This window comes from Hydra viridissima, unplaced genomic scaffold (assembly GCF_058129835.1).
Source record: "Hydra viridissima isolate aposymbiotic clone 2 unplaced genomic scaffold, HvirCarnegie_v1 scaffold_1, whole genome shotgun sequence".
Lineage (NCBI taxonomy): Eukaryota > Metazoa > Cnidaria > Hydrozoa > Anthoathecata > Hydridae > Hydra > Hydra viridissima.
Window position 1 is genome coordinate 12,832,928 of NW_028324300.1, and position 20,815 is coordinate 12,853,742.

General features: G+C 28.3%; 3 protein-coding genes across 11 annotated transcripts; 2 read left to right on the forward strand and 1 right to left on the reverse strand.

The window, feature by feature from the left end:
• The first annotated feature begins 78 nt into the window (after window positions 1–78).
• On the forward strand, window positions 79–12,521 carry LOC145187458 (A disintegrin and metalloproteinase with thrombospondin motifs 7-like). Of its 7 annotated transcripts, none has more exons than XR_016451063.1 (18): window positions 79–281; window positions 3,458–3,654; window positions 3,874–3,957; window positions 4,223–4,344; window positions 5,060–5,209; window positions 6,184–6,333; window positions 6,699–6,849; window positions 6,947–7,063; window positions 8,021–8,169; window positions 8,308–8,555; window positions 8,668–8,700; window positions 8,850–9,005; window positions 9,214–9,294; window positions 9,530–9,690; window positions 10,801–10,945; window positions 11,553–11,662; window positions 11,827–12,034; window positions 12,164–12,521. XR_016451063.1 is itself a non-coding variant. In XM_090082889.1 (18 exons), exons 1-18 carry the CDS (start codon window positions 191–193, stop codon window positions 12,317–12,319), a joined length of 2,532 nt encoding a protein of 843 aa, XP_089939015.1. In that variant the 5' UTR covers window positions 79–190; the 3' UTR covers window positions 12,320–12,521. The 7 variants fall into 7 exon arrangements, 6 of the variants coding, with proteins under 6 accessions (XP_089939015.1, XP_089938996.1, XP_089939005.1 ...); XM_090082889.1 differs by having other exon boundaries at window positions 8,850–8,999; window positions 11,553–11,691; XM_090082870.1 differs by having other exon boundaries at window positions 80–281; window positions 11,553–11,691.
• Window positions 12,522–12,599: 78 nt separating this feature from the next.
• Window positions 12,600–16,628, reverse strand: LOC145187461 (uncharacterized). 3 transcript variants are annotated; one of them, XM_090082918.1, is made up of 3 exons: window positions 16,133–16,628; window positions 15,923–15,984; window positions 12,600–14,637 (listed from the first exon to the last, which is right to left on the reverse strand). In XM_090082918.1, the coding sequence occupies exons 2-3, from the start codon at window positions 15,960–15,962 to the stop codon at window positions 12,689–12,691; spliced, it is 1,989 nt and encodes a 662-aa protein (XP_089939044.1). In that variant the 5' UTR covers window positions 15,963–15,984; window positions 16,133–16,628; the 3' UTR covers window positions 12,600–12,688. The 3 variants fall into 3 exon arrangements, with proteins under 3 accessions (XP_089939044.1, XP_089939058.1, XP_079919986.2); XM_090082932.1 differs by having other exon boundaries at window positions 12,600–14,547; window positions 16,133–16,247; XM_080063860.2 differs by lacking the exon at window positions 16,133–16,628 and having other exon boundaries at window positions 15,923–16,093.
• Window positions 16,629–18,047: 1,419 nt separating this feature from the next.
• LOC145187471 (NKAP-like protein) lies at window positions 18,048–20,779 on the forward strand. The gene is made up of 2 exons (XM_090082971.1): window positions 18,048–18,167; window positions 19,664–20,779. The coding sequence occupies exon 2, from the start codon at window positions 19,668–19,670 to the stop codon at window positions 20,487–20,489; it is 822 nt and encodes a 273-aa protein (XP_089939097.1). The 5' UTR covers window positions 18,048–18,167; window positions 19,664–19,667; the 3' UTR covers window positions 20,490–20,779.
• The last annotated feature ends 36 nt before the right edge of the window (window positions 20,780–20,815 follow it).

Here is a 20,815-nt window from a genome sequence, read left to right on the forward strand (position 1 = left end):
TTCTTTGAGTTTAAAATGATAGTTTTAAAAAACGTTGGATTAATCCAATCAATAAAGCACTGTGAAATATGATTCTTTAAAAATAGAGATTTTTTAGAAAAAAGGAAGCGGAAGTTACGATATCGTCAACGCAAAGTTTTAGGCTCTACAACTGGCTTATCTATCGTGTTTCAATATACATTACAAAAAAATGATACAGAGATTGTGTATTTTTTACTTTACGATATCAATAACTGCTTTATCCTCCCAACTCATTTCTGTGTTCGACGATAAACATTTAGGTAAATAAATTTTGTTATAAATTTAAAAATCAGCTTTTTTTTTTGGCTGAAGACAAATCAAGTTTCAATCACGGTTGATTGGATGATAGTTGATTAACTAAACCATAATAATCTTAAATTGAAGAAAAGTCTGTTTACAAAAGAAGAAAATTATCGAAGATTAACATTACCACTTTCAGTCACAGTTGTGATTAAATAAAAGGAAACAAATATTTCATTAGTCAAAGCCAAAACTTGCGGGTATTACCTGGTTGTTCTTATTGGTTCAAAGCAATTTCTCCTTTCTAAAGATTAATTCTTTTAAAATCTTTATGTTGTATGAGGACTTACTAAAGCAAAAAATCAAAGATTAATTTATGTTTTAGTTAAATGCTATTGGTGCATGGAAAACCTGAAAAGTGACGAATGAGATGCTAAAGGCCGAATTTCCATCCGAATGTTTTAGCCGCGAGCGTAATGATTTAAAGGCTAAACCTTGGGATCTCTCCGACAACGACTGAAAATCTTTTAAATTTTTTGAGTCCAAAATGCATAAGGAGAATACATATAATATACAAGCCCGCCTACTGTTGCAAGCTGAGATAATATCTCAGCTTATAATTATAAGCCAGGCTTGTATATTATTAAAAAAAAAATATCTCAAATCTTTTTAAAATCCGTTAGAGGACTATATCGATACCTGAAAGGCAAGAGGCTCTAAGTGACATTTTCACAATTTTTCAGGGAGCTAAAAAACTGCGCATCTCAATTCAAAATAGTTTGAAGGAAAATCTATGTCACCTATATATAGATATATAGATATATAGATATATATATATATATATATATATATATATATATATATATATATATATATATATATATATATATATATATATATATATATATATATATATATATATATATATATTATATATATATATTAAGGTCACACAAATAATATTTTTTTAAAAATGTCAGTCTTCCAAGAAATTTTTACCGTCACACCATTATGCAACACACACACAAAGTTTCAGCTCATTTAGATAATGTTTAGAGGTCCCCAAAAGCTAAGTTTTATCATTATAAAATTGATATAGCCTGTTTGCTAGTATTTTCCAAATAGCCTTCTAACATTCTTAATACTAGTGTTACAATACCAACTTTATAAAGTTCATAAGTAATTGTTTCTAAGTCAATTTTTTAAAAGCTCATAGATAATTATTTTCTTGATTACATATATTATACAATAATATGCGAACTAAAAATGCATTTAACCACTCTGTAAAAACACTTCATAGAAATATATATATCCTACATTGAAAGTACACTGTAGATAATAGGCAAAGTATATGAACTATACAATATTACAATAATTTTCTTTTAATTCTCATTGTTGATACAAGCTGTGTTAAAATAGTGAAAAAGTTCAGTTGAAAAGTAACAAGGAATCTGTTGAATCATTGTGTTGCTTGCTTTTGCAATTTACATGCTGTTAGCTGTAGAGAATTTCAATCTTCATGCAGTAGACTGCTCTTGCTATCCATTGTGATCTGTCCAGTGAATGCTAAATTTTGGAAACTTGACATTTTTTTGACTTAATGGTATTTCATGGCATTTTGGCATTATTTGGGTATTTCGACACAGAAAAATTCAAATTTTTGAAAATATGGTTTTTGAAAAAAAAAAGAAATTAATTTTTACTCGTCATGATTTGTAAGGATGATAAAAAACACCTTTTGACTTCCAGTGCAAAGATTAATTTGTTGATCCAAATTTGAAATAATCTAGCACAAATATGTTTAAGTAGTATTTCTTTCTTTAGAAGTAAAAAGTTCTCAGTCTTGTGTTTGATAAAGTTTGTTCAAACTAAAGTGACGAAATCATTTTGAAAATATAGTGACGAAATCATTTAGAAGAAAAGAGTTCTAAAGAAGCAAATACCATTTAAACATTTGTCTAATGTTTGATGAAGTTTTTTCAAAATAAAGTGATGTTTTTTTTTTGTTAGAAAATGCTTTTTGGTTAGGAAAATGATATTATTTCGACATTTTACACTTACGCTTTTGACATTTTACATGAAAAAATTATTGGCAACACTAGTTTATGATGAAACAGATCATACAATTTCTAAATTATTTTAAAAACAAGACTACTGGACCATTAGACAGATATGTAAAAAATAGTGGCAGCACTATTTTATGATGAAACAGATCATTGAATTTCTAAATTATTTGAAAAACAAGACTACTAGACTATTGGACAGACCAAAGCAAACACAAAAAACATCATACATCAGTTTTCAAACATGGTGTCAGCAGACCACCCAAATAAGATTATGGCTCATGTAAGTCGCTAGAAGAGTGCTTGGCCACAAATGTCTGCCAGTTTTTTATGCCATTATGTCAAAGCATAAGTTAATTATCTCTGAACCATACCTCCAAGATTTATGTAGTATTAAAGTTGCATCAGCTGCCACTTGTTCTTATCTTGAAGTCTATCCAAAAAAGACAATATCATAATGATCTGTTAATGTTGGTAAAAAGTGTTTTTAAAAAGTAACCCTGCAGATATCAAACAGTCAGCTAACAATTCATTACAATAGAAAAAGGATTTAAATTTTCACACCTATAGTATGGCATAGGCCCTAAAGATAATAATTCTGCTCACATACACAAGATAGTTAGCAAAGCATATTATTGTTTTTTACCAAATATAGTCCCTTTTAAGTAAATTTCCTTAAAATTATTCAAAAAATAGTTTTTTTAAATTGTTTTGAAAGTTCTAATCAAAACTAAACAATCAAAATATTGACCTTGCAAAAAATTGATTTTAAAATAAACCAAATAAGTTGAATCATAAAGCATGACAATATGATCACTTGGACCGTTTTGCAATGCACTAGCAGGAACTCTATTTTCTGAAATGGTAAATGGTTTTACCATTTCAGAAGATAGAGCTCCTGCTAGTGCAGGAATATAACTTTAGGAGACCATTAAATTTTACACAAATGAACTGATATTTTCTGTGCAGTATCATAGAGTTATAGTGTATCACAATGTTAATATATATGTATTTATCACAATTTTATGTATGTATGTATGTATGTATGTATGTATGTATGTATGTATGTATGTATGTATGTATGTATGTATGTATGTATAGTCATATTGATAATATCTTTTGCTTTTTGTTAGTAGATTTTGTAGATGAGATTACTTTTATTGAAGAATTACAAAGCGAGTATGATATAAAGCATGAAAGAAAAGGAGCTAAAACTCCAGTGCACATTTCTCAAGCAACTCTTGAAGTTCTTGTTGTTGTTGATAAATATGTAGTCAATTTTCATGGTCATGATTCAATAGAAAACTATGTGCTGACCATGATGAAAATGGTACAAACTAATCATTTATATATATTTATTTAGAGTTGCATATGTGTATTTCTTTTTGAAATATAGATTTTTTAAAATAAGCTTTACTACAAAATGGTTTCTAACATCATAATTAAGAAAAAATAATTATATTTTTTGAAATATATTCTCTATTGCTTTTTAAAAAAATTTAAAGGCTAGTTATAAGGCCTCTTTAAAAAAATTCTTTTTTGTTTTCAGGTATCTGACATCTACAGTGATACTAGCCTTGGTGTCAATATCAAAATAATTGTTTCCAGGATTCTTATACTTCATTCTGATCTAGTAGGTTTCTTCTTTAATAGAGGTTAGGCTATCTTTTGTTTTATAGAGTTATCTTGGTTTTAGAGGTGAGATTATCTTGCTTAGAGTGTTGAGTGTTTTTTGTAGATGTTAGGTTATCTTGTTTTATAGAGTTATCATCTTTTATGGAGATTAAGTAATCTTGTTATAGAGCTTATATAAACGAAATAATTTTTTTTTAATAGTGTTATTGTTCTTCATAACTTTAATCATTGTAATTATATTATTGTAAGAATATCTTTTTTAGTATAATTTCACAACCTTTCACAATGGTGACAAAACACTGCATAGTTTTTGCCAATGGCAGTTAAATCAAGAAATCACTTTTAAGGCTGAAAACTTACATGATGTTGCTGTACTTCTTACAAGGTACTTTGTATTGGCAAACTTTATCATTTATATTTATTAAAATAAGTTATATTTGTTAAAGTATGTTTGTTAAAAAAGTTTATAATAATTTTTTAATACTCCTGAGTCTTTTGTAATAAGTTTTTCAAACTTAACCTTCCATGTTCAAGTGTTCAGAAATGTTTGTACAGCATTGCACAAAAGTTTTGAACACTCAAATGTATTTGATTGAAGTATAGTTGAAGATTCAAAACAATTAAAGTCAGTTTTAATTTAGTTTATCAACTTTTCTTATGTAAAAGAATCCAGGTTGTTTTTTAGTCTTAAATTGCTCTTGAGAATTTTGATTTATATAAACATGAATACTTTATTACAATAGCTAAAATCTTAATGTAATAAAATTACTATATGGTAAGTTGTTGAAACTTCAAAGGGCCAATGATACTTTCTGTGTTCAAAAAGATTTATAGAACTTTACATTTTTATTGGTGTAGCTATGAAATTACTCTTTTGAAGCCTCATGCATTTTCAACATTTACACTTATGAATTTCATTTAACATAAATGACATTTTTCCATTTGAAGCAAAGCATCAGTTTTTTTTCATTATTTTTTTTTTTGGTGATAGATAATTATAATCATAGAAATCAGAAACAAAAAAAACTGAAACTGTTTTTTTTTATTAACTACACAAAATGTTTGTTCATTAATTTCTTTCTTTTTTTTTTTTATTCAAGAAAAGATATTTGTGCAAACTCAGACAAACCTTGTGGAACAATTGGCTTTGCTTATAATGAAGGTGCATGCACTACAAATCGTAAATGTGTATTAATAGAGGATACAGGGCTGAATACAGCATACACAATTGCTCATGAGCTAGGTCATAGGTGATTTGTCTTTTTTTATAGAAATACTTTATTTATAAATTTGTAGTTCTTTGTTAAAAAAACTAATTGTTAAAAGGAAAAAAATGATAGATGAACTGAACTAAAGAAATATGTTTTAAAAAAGAATTTAAAAGTGCTGACAAAAAAGAGTGCAGAATTATCTGCCATAAAAAAACTTGTACTGTTAGGCTAGATAAAAAATTTTCAATAAAGTTTTTCTTTCATTATGCTTTGAAGTGTGTAGTTTTGGAATCTGAAAAGGTATCTAAAGTCAAAAATAATACTTTAAGCTTGAAAACAATCCGATTAATTGACTGTTCATTTTAATTTTTTTACATAAACCTTTTTATAACAATTTTATTCTAAATGGTAGAATGTTAATTGTGGCATGTTATTGGCATTATGTAAAGATGTCACACAGTTTCAGCTAGCTTTAGGTTTACTTTATTTTTTGCTATAAAAATAGAATCTAATGCCGGATGCCAATATGTTAAAATGTACTTGAATCTGTGCATAAATTTTTATTTTATATTACTATGATACAAATTGTTTCTTCCTAGTTCAAGTTGGCACTACTCATAAAAACTAATAATTGTTCTTCTCCCTAAAACTTCCTAAGTAAATCTTAAAGTTTCAGTATAGCCCTAACAACTTTTAAAAATCAATCATGTTTTCTGATGATTTTTTTTTTCTGATAAAATATCAAAAAATGAATGTTGGATATAATATAAACTAATTTTACACAGTTCATTAGTTTTGTTTTTTTTAAAATTGTTTGCAAGTAGGACATTTAACGCTTTTTGAGTTGAATATCTTGGTAATATTATTGGCTGTTCTTGTAGTTAGGTTGTCAGAGCTGATTGGCTTCTGTTTGAATTAATCACTTTAATGAAATTTTGGTGACACATAATGTGGCATTTCTAAAAATTTTATTAGTAAAATAAGAAGTAATCCAATTGTTTCATTTATTTCAGTTTAGGTATGACTCATGATAATTTTGACAATAGCTGCATGATCTCTTCAGATGGTCATCCTTATATTATGGCATCACAATGGCCAGTACCAATCCAATTACCTTTCAAATGGTCTAGTTGCAGTAAAAAGCAACTAGTGGAGTTTCTTTCGTAAGGATTTTTAGAAGAATATTTTGGGCTGTTAATAGTTTATTTATCTATTAATGTTAACTGGCCTGTTATCTGAGCTGTTAGTAACTAAACTAATGTATACAAATTGTTATAAAAAGTAAATAAATAAACAAATAAGGGGGGGGGGGGGGGAAGTAGGAAAACTCCTATGTATTTATTTCTAAATTGTGGTTCAGTTTTGTTGTGGTATATAATAATCTAACAGTTTATTTAGCAATTTAGTTAACATTTTAGTTAGCAAAAAAACATATTTAACTAAAAATATCTTAGTGCATTGATCATATTTTTTTATTATTCATTACTTTTTTCATATGAAGCTTTTGATAATATTAGTTCATATTTAGTTCATACAAAAGTTACTGCCTTTGGGTACAAAACTCATTCTCTGCAAAGTTCCAAAAGAATTTAGATTTGTTGCCTGGACAGATTTATGATCCTGATACTCAATGCAAGCAGCACTATGGAGCTTTGGCTAAGCACTGTGCACACTTTAAAGCAAGTTTTAAAATTTTATTCAATTAAAGTTCAACTAATTACTTTAGTTAAACTTTAGTTTTTGTTTGTTGTTTTAATGTTTTATTATGGTTCATAGAAAACAGCATTAAAAACAACCATTTGTGATCAATTGTGGTGTGAAACCAAAGAAGGTCTTGAGTGTGTTTCTAAAGGAGATCCAGCTGCACCAGGGACAAAATGTGATAACGGAAAAGTAATTTTAGGTTTTAAAATTTTAGGTCAACAGAAGTATTTATATACACACATACAAACACACACATGTGTTGCGTGCACATGCACGCGCACACACACATTCTTATCTTCATTCAGTTTTTGTTTCTTAATTAGATTGCTGGTTTTGTATCCTCATTCTGGAAACAAATATGTTTTGAATTGAAATCAACAAAAAAAATTCAACACAAATAAATGTACATTTAAACTTGATTTTGGACAAATATAAGTAGCTTACTTTTAAACAGTAATATCTAAAACTCACATTTTTCTTACTCTAAGGTGGTCCAAAATTCAGAATTCCATTTTTCAGGGCATACTGAAATTCAGAATTCCATTTTTCATGGCATGAGAAATAGATAAAATAAAAATTATGGGCCATATTTGAGTAAGTTTAATAAACCAGTGTTCTTGCACAATAGATACACATTTTTTTAGATTTAGTTAAATTAAAAATGCTAAAATAGAATTATTTACAAAAAAAATAGTTTCTTTGCATTTTTAATTTCAAAATTGGTATCCCAATATCCTGTAAATAAAAGTATTAATTTAAAAAGAACCTTTGGATTTTTTAAGGTTTGTTAATTGGTTTGTTTCAGTTAGAATTTTTTTTTATTTTCAAAGAGGTTTGATTAGTTCAGTTTGATTCGTTTTTTGTTTGTTTGGAAATGATTGAAATAATGGTTCAGTTCTGTTAACTGCATGTCCTTACTATTAATAGATGAATGTACTTTTAATGAATTCTATACCAAAGAAGTAGTTTAAGTTATACAAACTGTAGGTTAAAAAAAAATTCTGGATTGTGTATTATTAAATTCAGCTTTGTAAAAGTGAAAGATACTGATATCAAAAAGACATAGTTTATAATCAATTTTGTTTAGACTAGTTTACTTTTTTGAAGATATTTTTATTTTTCCTTTTATGGCTGTATTTTCAACAGTTTTGCATCTATGGTCATTGTGTTAATACTACAACAGGCACCTCTAATATTTTGGATGGAGGTTGGGGTCCACTAAGCAATTGGTCTGTTTGTAGTAGATCTTGTGGAATAGGCATTACTTATGCAGAACGGTTCTGTAACAATCCTATGTGAGTATAACATCCAAACAAGTCAGTTGTTTCATAAGAAATGGAGTGGATTTTGATGGAACTTCAATTTGCTGTTTATTTAAAATAAGTTTGCAAGCTATATCAAATTTAATTACTAAAGTTTTTTTCACTCTAAAGACCAAAGAATGGAGGAAGATATTGTATTGGATCAAATCGTAAGTATAAGACTTGTAACAACCAGCCATGTCCAGAAACTTCTGTGCCTTTTCGATTATCACAGTGTTTACAAATCAGTAACAATTCAATGGTACCTGTTTACAATGAAACTCAACCATGTGCATTGTATTGTCAACCCATAAACAAATCAAGTAATATTCCTATTAAGTTTCAATCAAAAGTTATTGATGGAACTCCATGCCACCAAGGTGTCTATGTTTGCTTTATTTTATTTATTCATACTGTTCTATAGTTATCTGTGATGAATGAATTTATTGCTTATAATTCAATTAAAAATATGATACTTAATACTTTTTTTAGATTTTGTAAAGGAGTATATTCAAGATGATAAAGGTAGAGAAATTTAAAAAGTAAAACAAACATCACTATTGTCACCATTTCTTTACATTATTTTGTTATCCTGTATTTATAATGTTTGAGAAATAAATTTTTTCAAGTTCTGTAACCTTTTGAAATAGAAATAAAAAACCTTTGGGTTTTAGAAATGAGGGGAATTTGTGTTGATGGTCAGTGCAAAAAGTTAGGGTGTGATAAGCAGTTGAATTCAAAATTAGAAGTGGATGCTTGTGGTATTTGTGGGGGAGTTGGTGATGCATGCACACTTGTTGAAGGAGAGTTTACTCAGCCTTTAGGTAGAGGTATGCTTGTTAATAAAGTATTCTTTAGAAATTATATAGTTTTATTGGTTATATAAAAATTTCAGGTATCTTTTTTTTTTTTTTTTTTTGCATCATTCTTATAATTCTTCTTATTTACACCACTCTTACAACCCACAATTCCTCTTTTTCAAGAATGAAGTTTTTTTACTTAAGTAACTGCAAGTGGGATTTTATCCTTGCAATTTAGGTTATGTTGATGCAGTAAATATCCCACAAGGAGCCATGAATTTATTAGTTTGGGAGGTGAAGCCATGCACAAGTTTTTTGGGTGAGTATTTTAATGCCACTTGAAATAAAGCTTTCAAAATAAATATTACTTTGTCTCTTCTTCGTAACTTTTTTTAAAATATTTTATATATAGTCTTTTTTTTGTAATTTTCTAAGTTAAAAAAAAGTTTAGTATATTAAAAAAGTTTTTTGTGTATTTTGGATATTGAAGATGTTTAGTAGATTTGGTATATTAATGACATTCACAAATTTCAGTCACTCAGTAAATGTTTTAGCTTTAAAGAGTGAACATGGTGCATTTAGTATTAACAACAATGGTATGATTGAATTGCCTGGAAAGTATATTTTTAATGGAACAACTATTTATTACCTGAGAAAAGCGACACAAGAGTTCTTTTACAGTGTTGGCCCAACACAAGCAAAGATAAAAATAATGGTTTGATTGTTAAATATTGCTTTAAAGAAATGTTTACTGCATAAGTTTTAACTTTTTTAGTGCTGACAAAATTTACATATATTACAAATTTTCTTTTTCTTTTGTATGCTTGGTGATCTACAGCTATGCCAAAAATATCAATGTAAAGTGTCCTAAAATTAACAGGAGTTGTATGAAATATGAATCTAAAGTTATAGTGTGCAAAAATAGCATATTTATTGTGAACACTCCTTTCAAACGATTTATTTTTCAATTTAACTTTAAACAAGTTAGTTAGGTTGACAAAATTGTGAGGAATCTTCAGGAAAAATCTAACTGAAGTATGTAATAAAATAAATATGCAATGCTAATTTGGACAGTTCAGTCTTGACTTCAAAATGAAGAACAGAGGCCTTTTGATTACAAATGTAAAGAAAAGGTTGAAAAAATAAACAACAAAACAATTTACTGTTGTAAACAGATAGATTTATATTCCAATATGACTCCAGTTAAAATTCAGATGTCTGAACAGGGTGTTTTGAGTATTAAAACACACACCTCTGCGATCATTTCTTATGAACATTTAATGAATTTTTTCATTTGTGAGAAAATGTATTTGTGAAAATAACTTTTGTAAGTAAATTGAAAGTAATTCTTATGAATTGCTTAATTGTTAAAAAATTAATTGAACTTTTTTTAATATATAAAAATGAAAATGAATTCTTAATAAAAAAAAAGCTTAATTATATTTAATTATTTTTTTATTTTGTTCATTTTTTTCTTAAAAAACGAAACATCCACCATTGGAAATTCCTTGATGCGCTGTTGCACAAGACTAACAGTTTTTTTAATCATTCTAAAAATGTTAACCATAATAGACCTAAGGAAAAATGAGTTAAATTTAAAATAAATTTAAAGTTCATAACAGTAAAACTAAAGGAGATATTTTTGGACCACTATGCAATAGTTTAAAATATGTTTTTAAGTATATTTGGTATGTTTATCTTTCTAAATTTTAATTTGTGTTCTACTATCTAGAAGTACTTTTTACAGTATCTTTGACTGTTTTATTAAATCATCACTGTTTTAATATTTCTTTTTTATAGTTACACTAAACAAGGTTTTTTTTAGATACTGTTTCATGATTTTAACTTTGGGGTAAAGTATCGTTATGTTCTTCCTTTGAATGCCACTTCAAAGAAACTCACCAGAAAGCAAGGTCATTATGGATGGATACAAGGAGAATGGAAAAAATGCTCTGCTTTCTGTGGAGGAGGTGCTAAATTGAAATCTTCTCTTTTTTTTCGTTAAAAAGTTGCTTTAATAAAGGTCTTAAGAAAATTTTGAAGAGGCATAAGATTTCTCTTTCAAACTCCAAACGTACTCACACTTTTTTCAATTGAGCGTATAAAATCTTTATATATCATAAGAGGCTGCACATAGTCATCTGTCATTTATCTTCACCATTAGACTATTAATAATCTTTTTTATCCTAAAAAACTATGTTCTGGGTTTTTAAACATATCGAGGAACTTGTTCAGGTGGTTTTCCCGTGTTCATTCAGACATGAATTGTACTTTCTGTCTCGTATGGCTTTTTATTGCGTGTTCTGACTCTGTTGAAATTGCTTTCATTGATTTGCCATGGTCTTGATTGATCAACTTATTGATAGTTACTTGAATTCTGAACTTGAATTCTGAACTTATTACTTGAATTGAGGTGTGCTGGCTCTAGGGAATCTCAACACCAAAATTATTCTGATTTTAACGAAAATAGGTCGTTCTCACTACTCTCTCTCTCTCTTAACACAAACACACACAAATACGCGCGCAGGCATGCGCGCACACAAACACAAAGAGATATTTAAGTTATGTTTCTGTCAGGTCTGATACAGCAAGATAAACCAAAGTGTTTGTACATGAATGAACATTTTGTAAGAGTGGCGGAAGAAACTGAATGTTCCGGTGCAAAGTTGCCTCATGTGATCTCAAAAGTATGTAATGAACAAGAATGTGAAAAAGGGTTTGAATCTTTTTACTTTGTTATCTTAGAAGTAAATAAAAAAAAATATTTTGATTGAGAAATAAAACAGTTAAGGTTTTTTTTCATGGATGTTCTTATTTTCATTTACTAATCAACTTAAAAATTATTTTTCAGTTGGTTTGTATCTGCTTGGAGCAGTTGTAGTACAATCTGTGGTTTAGGTCGAAAAAGAAGATCAGTAGCATGTAGAAAACAAAATGGAAATGGCACTTGGTCTAGTCAACCACTAAAAGAATGTCTATCAATTAAAAGGCCCCCTTCAATTCAAAAATGTTTGGAAAAGCCATGTAATTCTACCTGGGAGGTCTCTGCATGGTCCAAAGTAATATCTCTATGATCCTACTATTGTTATGCGTTATATATGTAATTTTTCTGTTTTGCAATTTTTATTTCATAAATAAAGCAGCAAGCATGAATTATGATTTTAAAAGCGTAAAAAAACTAATTTTAGTGCTATGCGCCGTGCTCAGAGATCGGAATTATGATTCGGAACGTTACTTGCCCAGTATTTAATGGTTGCAATCCTACTGAAAAACCCTCGACTATTCTATTGTGCAAGTCACTGTGCACGACTCTAAAACCATATCAAAGTCCCAAGAAACTTTAGGTGTACTAGAAGTAGATGGGTGACAAATTTAAGTTTACTTTTACGCGGTACACCTCGCAACAACGATGTTTGATAGGTATTGTCATATGCGTATTGCGTGTAAATATTTTTCAATATTTGCTGTATTATACGTATATATATACACGCACCTATATATTATATCTCGTTTTTGAGAAACTGAAATACATTTTGTAAAACTTTTACCTTTAAAGCAGTTTTTTTTCAGAACTTTCTGCTTTTCATAATCTGATATTCACAAGCGTATTAAGAAGATTTAGCGCATATTTAAAATTATTTTTCATAAAAATTTTCTGTAAGTTTAGTACTATAAAAATAATTATCAAATAACTATAGTAATATATGAAAATGCTATCTCGGAGGTTTAGGCCTCCTTGTTTTTACAATTTTTGAACGAGAAAAAGTACTTCTTTTCTTTGTGAAAGAATTCACAGAACTCAAAGTTGTATTTAATTTTAGCTCACTCAATGTGCTCTCGTTTAGTTCGAGGCGTGTTTCTTTTTTGTTGCGTTTGGTCCATAATTGTTTTGGGGTTTTTTCATGGGTTGTTTGTGTATGATCTGTTGTTTCACTACAGCTACACGATTTATTAGCTTTTTGTCTTTCTGAAAGCTCTTTCCATGATGTAGTAGATGAAGACGAAGAAGAACTACTGCAAGAATGGTCATTGTTAAACTTACTTGTACTTTTTAACGGCTTTATCTCATTATTGTTCATGGAATCGAGACTAATTTCTAAATCGGTATTTCTTCTTTTTAATTTTAAAGTGTTAGGTCTAGAAAAATAAGATGAGGCTAATGTTGATTCAGAGTTACATTGTTCTAATCTCAATTCAGATCGGTCATTATCTAACTGAGATACGATAGAATCAGATTTCTCTAGAACGGTTTCGGAATGAGTGTTGAATTCGCTTTGTGTTAAATTTGACTCATCTAATGCGCCATTGGCTGAAGGTTTTATTACCCGAAATAAACTCTCACTACATTTCTCAGAATATCTCAAAGCATTCAGTTTCGCTCTTGATCCCTGTTGTAAAGCAGTGTCAGTCCGTAATGTTTCGTTGAAACATCTGCTTTGCTTTGTGTTTTCAGGTTTTACCTTTGTTTTATTACAATTTGATTCTTTGTACCCTTTTTTTATAGGAATTTTTTTGTTATTTTTTTTCTCAATATTTTTTCGATCATCTTTGACAACTGGATTCTCTTTTTCTATTGAATTTATATTTAATAAGCAGCTGACATTATTGTGCCGTTCTTCCGTCATTAGTTCAGATTTACGTTGGTTTTCTTTGGTTTTACTCGTAACAATTTGCATTATTTCATCATGCGTTAAGTTGAAATGATCTTCGTCTTTGTTTATTTTCTCAGCAATTATTTCGTCAATCAAACCAGTTTCGATACTGTCATCCGATAAATCGCTTTCGCAATATTCGTCAGTAGGAACTAGAATTTTTCTATAGAATTGAGTCTCTTTTAATCTCTGAATACGTTGAGTATCCATTCTAGACACAGATGTTAAAATAGAATCTACCTCGCCGTACGATAAATTGTTAGATGATTGAGCTGGCGATGGTTCGCAGTCTTCATGCTTACTGTTTCGTTCAATCCAACGATTAAAAAATGATTCTTTAAATCGCGACGACGTATTTTTTAGTTCATTTTGTTCAAACATGGTATTTTTATCAGGACGAACTTGATTGCGGCTTATATTTTCGGCGGAATTCTTATTTTGAATCAGTTTATCATTGTTCTGCGTTTCTTGTTTGGTTAAATTCTTCCCGTGCTCAAAACTTTTAGATAATTGTTTAACAAGACTCAAGTCACACGCGGAAAAATTCGTTGATTTTTTATCTTGTGCAAAAATATCTTTGGGTAAATTAGATTTTTGAGATATATTCTTGTCAACAATATTTAAATCGTTCTCTAGTTTTGCATTATTGGAGCTTATATCCAGATTCTGAATCATTATAGTTGTTTTTTTATCGGTGCAAAATAAAGTTGAAGTATTTCCAATCAATTTGTAGGATTCTTTAACTTCTTTTGCTATATCGTTATTCTCTTGTTGAAATATAGGATTGAACTGAGGATGATCCGCTGAAGGAATTGCGAATTTGTACTTCGCCATTTTTTTTTGTTCCACAGCTAGTCTCTGCTTTAATAGAACTGATTCTGGATCATCTTTTTTACTTTTTTTACAACATCTGCGATTTGCTATGAAGAAAATACCAACTGCCATTAAGCAAAATGCAGAAAAAACTGCCATGATCAGTGGATAGAATAACGAAGGGGATACTGTTTCAGCTAAGATGTTAAAAGAATGTAATTTAGCATTAAATTATTTTAATCAGTCAAAAACTAATTGTGAAAGTTAAATTTTTTTTTTTTTTTTTTTTTTTTTCATTAGTTTAATTTAAAAATAATAGTTTGTTACTTGTTTATTTTTATATTATCAATTAAAAATGTCTTATATATTATTATTTGTCAATTTTTAACTTTTTTATTTATCATTTTGTTATGATGATTAAAATGCAAAAAATGACAATAAACAATGGTAAATAAAAGTAAATAACAGTAAGCTAGTAATATTTCTTTTTTAGCTCCTATATAGAGTTTTTCCTAACAATTTGCTTGCACCATAAAGGAGAAATTAATTTTCTCAAATCAGAGAAAAGCAACATAATGGGCTCCATCTCTCAGAAAATTGATTTATTCAGAGAGACTCAAAAAGTAAAAACTTCCTTATCTTGAATTTAGGACACTAATAAGTGACCAAATATACAAAATAATTCATAGACTGGATAAGGCAGGTAGATAGATAGATAAAATAAGCTAGATATGGATAGATAAGTTAGACTAGATAAGGTAGATATGGTTGATAAACAAAGTTTTCCCAAAATATAATAATTCTTGTGGACATAGCAACAATGGTTCAACATGAGTTAGTGAAAAGATTTCACGCAAGACAACTTTTTATTCAATAATGCAGCAAAATACTCGGAACAACGAACATACAACGAACATACAACGAACATACAACGAACTCTCGGAATAGTAGAGCTGTATAAAGTTAATCTAGTCACTTTGTTCAATCAATAAATTCAGTAACTTATCTAACTGGCTGCCATATAAAGTAACGCTAACTAATTAAAACCTGTAATAAATCACAACAAACATTTTGTCTGTATATGCATTTATGCGTGTATATATATAAGATGGTCCTCTATTCTTTAACTCTTTTGTTAGGAAATAAATTTAAAAGTGCTATTTTTTTAAAACTTTTATGTAATAAAAATTATTGGAAATATTACTATTAAGATTTTTTACTTTTTTTTACTATGACATTTTATGTATATTTATTATTAACTTTTTATCATGCTAATAATTTGAGAGGGTATGTTAATATAAAAAAATCAACATTAATATGTAAAAAGAAATATCAAAATAAGAATAATTAAACGGTTTTAACTTGTGTCATAAAATAGATTTACAAAAAAACTATTTTGATTTACTGCAAATAGACAATTTTTGCAGTAGTGTTATATCAAGCTAAGTTTTAATTCAAAGTGTAAGAATTTTCAATACTTACACGCATTAAATAAATTGAATTGTGTGTCTTTATCTTCCATTTTGATAAACTCCTTGTCATAACTAAAAATTTGACTAAAAATGTAGAACTAATGATGGCATTTTTTCGAGAGCCATTCGTACATAAAAAAAAACTTTCTGTTTGGCTCTTCTGTTACAATAAATTTCAAAACTCTTTCCACATTTACATTTACTACTTAAAAAAACTTACAACAATTTTCAAGGGAGTTTAATTAACCATATTATCTTTTCATTAATCTTCTTATCGATAATTCGTTTAATCTTATGAAGCTGTAAAGTATAAAACACTCACTAACAAACCAAAGATTATTTCGATTCAGCTGTGTTAATGAGATGAATTAGCAACAGGTAATCTTAATTAACATGAATAGCTCACTAGCTTTTGGTTGAATAGTCTATTGAACGACTTAATTTATATTAGTTGCCCTACTGGGTTTTAATTACTATTAGTTTTTATAAACTAATATTTGGAACTCTTTTAAATATTTTTTTTTCCTCTTTCTTCAAAATAATTTTTTTTTTTTTTTTTTTCTTTTTTTAAATAGAGATTTAAAATTAGATGGCTATTTAAAGGGAAGCTAAATAGCTTGCAGATGTAAATTTTTTCCATTATTTAACTAAATATAAATATTTATCAAAACGCAATGCGTCTTTTACGCTTGATTGAACAAGAAAGGCTTAAGTAGATGGTTTTAAACCAAACTGAGTTAAATATACATTAACTTTGGAAAAACACTTATGAAATTCTAACTTTACATATAAACTATTTTCACATAAAAACTATTTTTCACATAAACCCTCTGAAAGCAATACATTTTTAAATGAACGTATTAACTGTTGAGATTTAAAATATTTTGATCTTAAAATATTTGCTAAAATTGATCAAAACACTAAAAAAATTTGGGTTTATCCGCATTGAATGCTACCTTTCTCCATACAGTAATTCATCATCGAGGTACAGAAGTTGATTTGGTTGGTGGTCAAATTCATATATGGATTTTTAAAAACAATTAACTTTGAATCTAGAAAAATAATTTACGGAATCAGGAGCACAAGTTGATACAATAAGTCCGTATTATTGTCAAGTAATAGAAGCTGTTGCTGAAAGTGCAACTTATACCATAATCTTTAATATGAGGATGTATTTATTACATATATAAGAAATATAAATATATAGACATATATATTTGTTTAAATTTGTATTTACATATTTATGTATATATCTAGAGTTAGTGAAATAAAAGTCGGGAAAAAATTTTGAGTCCAAACTTATATTCTGGGTAGAGCCCTATTTGGTACAAAGTTTTTTTTTCGACATCCATAGAAGGTCATGCATAAGATAAAAATGTAAATATTAACTTCAATTTTGACAATCTGTATGTCAATTTCAAATAGTTTGTGGGAACCCTAACTTGTAACCAATTTTGAATTCCTATTGTCTCTGGTTCATGGTTTAAGCATTTAGCTTACAAAGAGTGAAAGTTAACCATTTTTATAAAATTAAAATAAACGGTTCTTTAAATTTATTTTATGCAGAGAATTTAGATTTTTCAAGCAAACATCACCTACTCCCATTCCAGTTAGGCATAAATAAGAATTTATTGTTTTATCTGAAAAAAATACTAAGATAAAGTAAGGCCAGAAAATTGAAAGGTCAAATTAAATTACACAGCCTTGTAAGTAGTTGCATGTTCTTTACTATTATTTTTAGCTTCTGTTTCTTTTAAAGACATGGTTTAACTTTTAAAGACATGGTTTAACTTTTAAAGACATGGTTCTTTTAAAGACATGGTTTAACAAAAGTGTATCTTTTTTTTCTAAGTTGGTTTTGTTGCTAAAATCTTAAACTATTTTCAATACTATCTAAGTATTGAAATTAGTTTAAGTATTTAGCCCTTAAAGCCAAGATAGTATATCTTTGAGTTTCCAAACTCACAAGAAAACTTCATTCGCTGAACATCTAGTTTTCCATTCTCTAGCATATCAAAAACATACCAATTATATTTGGGGGTTGCACTTCATAGAAGTTGAGGCTCCTAAGAATATTTGTATTCAACATCTGTTGTTCTAGAGAAAATTTTGCACAGATTTAGGAATATTAAAGTTTTTTAGTCATATCACCTTAGTGAAAATGATTTGGATCAGTTAGAGCAAAAATTGTTAAAATTGGGTAAAGATACCAAATATGTATGAAGATTCCACTCTTGAAACCTTTTCATTTGCCAGTAAGTTTTTAAATCCAAAGATAAAATTTGTAATTCATACTTTATTTTAAAGCAATATTTTTATGGTTTTTTTTTATATAACAAAAGAAATATCTTTTAATATCAAAGAAATGTTTTTAAAAATTATCTTTAAATTTACCTGTGTTGAGGGAATAAAATTTAACTCTTGAAAGGCATTCATTCTTTTTGGTTTCTTCACTTAGTTTGAGGATTTCATATATTTTATTCTCATCAGTTTCAATGTCTAAACTGTTGCATGTATTCTTATGAACTTAAAGCTTTTTTTTGTTTTGTCATGAAAGATCACTACTAGTATTTATCTTACAGAAGTGAACCATATGATAATTTAGAATATTACATCTGCATGCAAGAAGCATCATATTGGCTGTGTTTGCTTTTTTTTAATATTTTAACATCAAAATGGACAATCATAAGAGAACAATTTAGAAGTATTTTTAATGCAGTTTCTAATTTCATTTGCCTTCATAAGTAGAACTTCCCAGCAGTTCTGTAGGAGGTGGAACATAAATAGAAGGTTCAGAGACAAAACTACCAGATATTAAAATTACACAATTAAATATTGTTGTATGTTAGTCTGGTGTAATTTCCTCTTAGTATGGGCAATCTTTTTTTAAATGAGAACAGAACCCTTAGGATCTGGAAGTGTTTCCTGAAGTATTTGATTATCTATCCTCTTACTGTAAGCAGTACTTCTAGAACTAATTAAAAAGTGTAACTCAATTTTCACGAAGTTCATGTCTATGATCTAGAGATCTGTCTACAAAATACATATATCTTTTATCATCTGGCCTGACAATATCTACTTCTTCAATCCATAAAACTTTCTTAAGCTCTTCCATAAGTTCTCTCTTGTTTTGGGTAAAGTTTTTCTTTTATTATTACAGTTACTACTTTTTTAGCCTTCATTCAATTTTGATTCTGTAAATATAAACATTTTTTTGTTTGAGTTGCTTAAAGAGGTTTCCCAAAACAAAAGCTCGGGCTCTACTCAAAATTTTATCATGGCTTTAATTTGAATTATATTCATACATACATACATACATACATACATACATACATACATACATACATACATACATACATACATACATACATACATACATACATACATACACACATACACACATACATACATACATACATACATACATACATACATACATACATACATACATACATACATACATACATACATACATACATACATATACATATGATTAGTAAAAGACTTCTTCACTCAAGAGTGCTCAATAACCCACTGGCAAGAGCAATTACATTGTGTGTTTGTGTGTGTGTGTGTGTGTATAATTCAAATTTATATATAGCAAACAGGCACATACATACAGGCACACTCTGGCGAGCAAAAGTATATATACAATTACAAAAGTAAAAGTCAACCTTAAGAATAACATGCATAAGTGTGCCTATCTAATTATTATTATTTATAATGAACATTTTTAATTTATTTTTTCTAGATTAATGGCCCAATATATTCGTCGCAGATCACGAAGCCTAAGTCCACAACAAGGCTTTGATAAAAAAAGTAAAAAAAACTCTAGCTACTTAAAACAAAATCAACACAGCAGATCTAGCAGCCCATTTAATGATCTTCATAGTTACTCTCCTCCTAGATATAATAATATAAAAAATATAGACAGTGGGGAAAAATGGAGATTAGACAGGGAAAAGCTAGCTGAAAAAGGTTGTGCCTCTGTTTGGGGTTTGAGCCCTCAACAACCAGATTATGATTCACTTGATGACATTAAAAACAATATAAATTATAGTTCTAAAAAAGAAAAGAAAAAAAAAAAGAGTAAGAAAAAACACAAAAAGCATAAAAGGAAATTTGAGAAAGAGAAAAGTATTTCTGACGATGAAGGTGATTTTACTAAGGAGGAGGAATGGACTGAAAATGCAAAATCTGATAATATTATAGTTGGACCATTGCCAGTAGCAGTTGCAGCTGTTCAAGAGACATCATTAAAAGATTATGGTCATGCTCTTTTGCCCGGTGAAGGAGAGGCTATGGCTAATTTTGTGAAAGAAGGTAAGCGCATTCCTAGAAGAGGAGAAATAGGATTAACTAGTGAAGAAATTGAATCATTTGAATCAGCTGGTTATGTAATGAGTGGGAGCCGTCACCGGCGAATGGAGGCTGTACGTTTAAGAAAAGAAAACCAAGTTTATAGTGCTGATGAAAAAAGGGCTCTTCTGATGTACAATCGAGAAGAAAAAGCAAAGAGAGAAAACAAAGTTCTTGCAGATTTTAGAGAACTTGTTCAAACAAAGAAGAAAAAATAGAATTTTTATAAATGTTTTTAAACAAAGTTAAGTTCAAAAATCTTCAATTCTTTTTGAAATTATGGTGAATATTAACACTTCAGAAATATTTTTCTGTTAAGTGAAAAGAGTTATGTCACTTTATGACATGGTTAACACTCTATGACATGTTTTTTAATAAATCAAGATTTTCATAAATAAAATTTATCTATTATGAATAATAATTGGTTTGTTTTATTATTGTATTGTTTTTTCATGTTGCGTATATTTTTATTATTTATTAATACACATCGGTGTTTTTATAAAAGAAAGATTGATGTATATAATTAATTGTAATTTCCTAACAT

Bases quoted from the DNA above. Each gene is read 5' to 3' on its own strand.
- LOC145187458 (XM_090082870.1), top strand. From the start codon at position 191: ATGATACAGAGATTGTGTATTTTTTACTTTACGATATCAATAACTGCT. The intron at 6,850-6,946 runs GCAAGTTTTAAA...TATGGTTCATAG, and splicing joins AGCACTGTGCACACTTTAAA to AAAACAGCATTAAAAACAAC. The intron at 8,701-8,849 runs GTAGAGAAATTT...TTTGGGTTTTAG, and splicing joins GTATATTCAAGATGATAAAG to AAATGAGGGGAATTTGTGTT.
- LOC145187461 (XM_090082918.1), bottom strand. From the start codon at position 15,962: ATGGAAGATAAAGACACACAATTCAATTTATTTAATGCGT. The intron at 14,638-15,922 runs GTAAGTATTGAA...TTAACATCTTAG, and splicing joins ATTCAATTTATTTAATGCGT to CTGAAACAGTATCCCCTTCG.
- LOC145187471 (XM_090082971.1), top strand. From the start codon at position 19,668: ATGGCCCAATATATTCGTCGCAGATCACGAAGCCTAAGTCCACAACAA.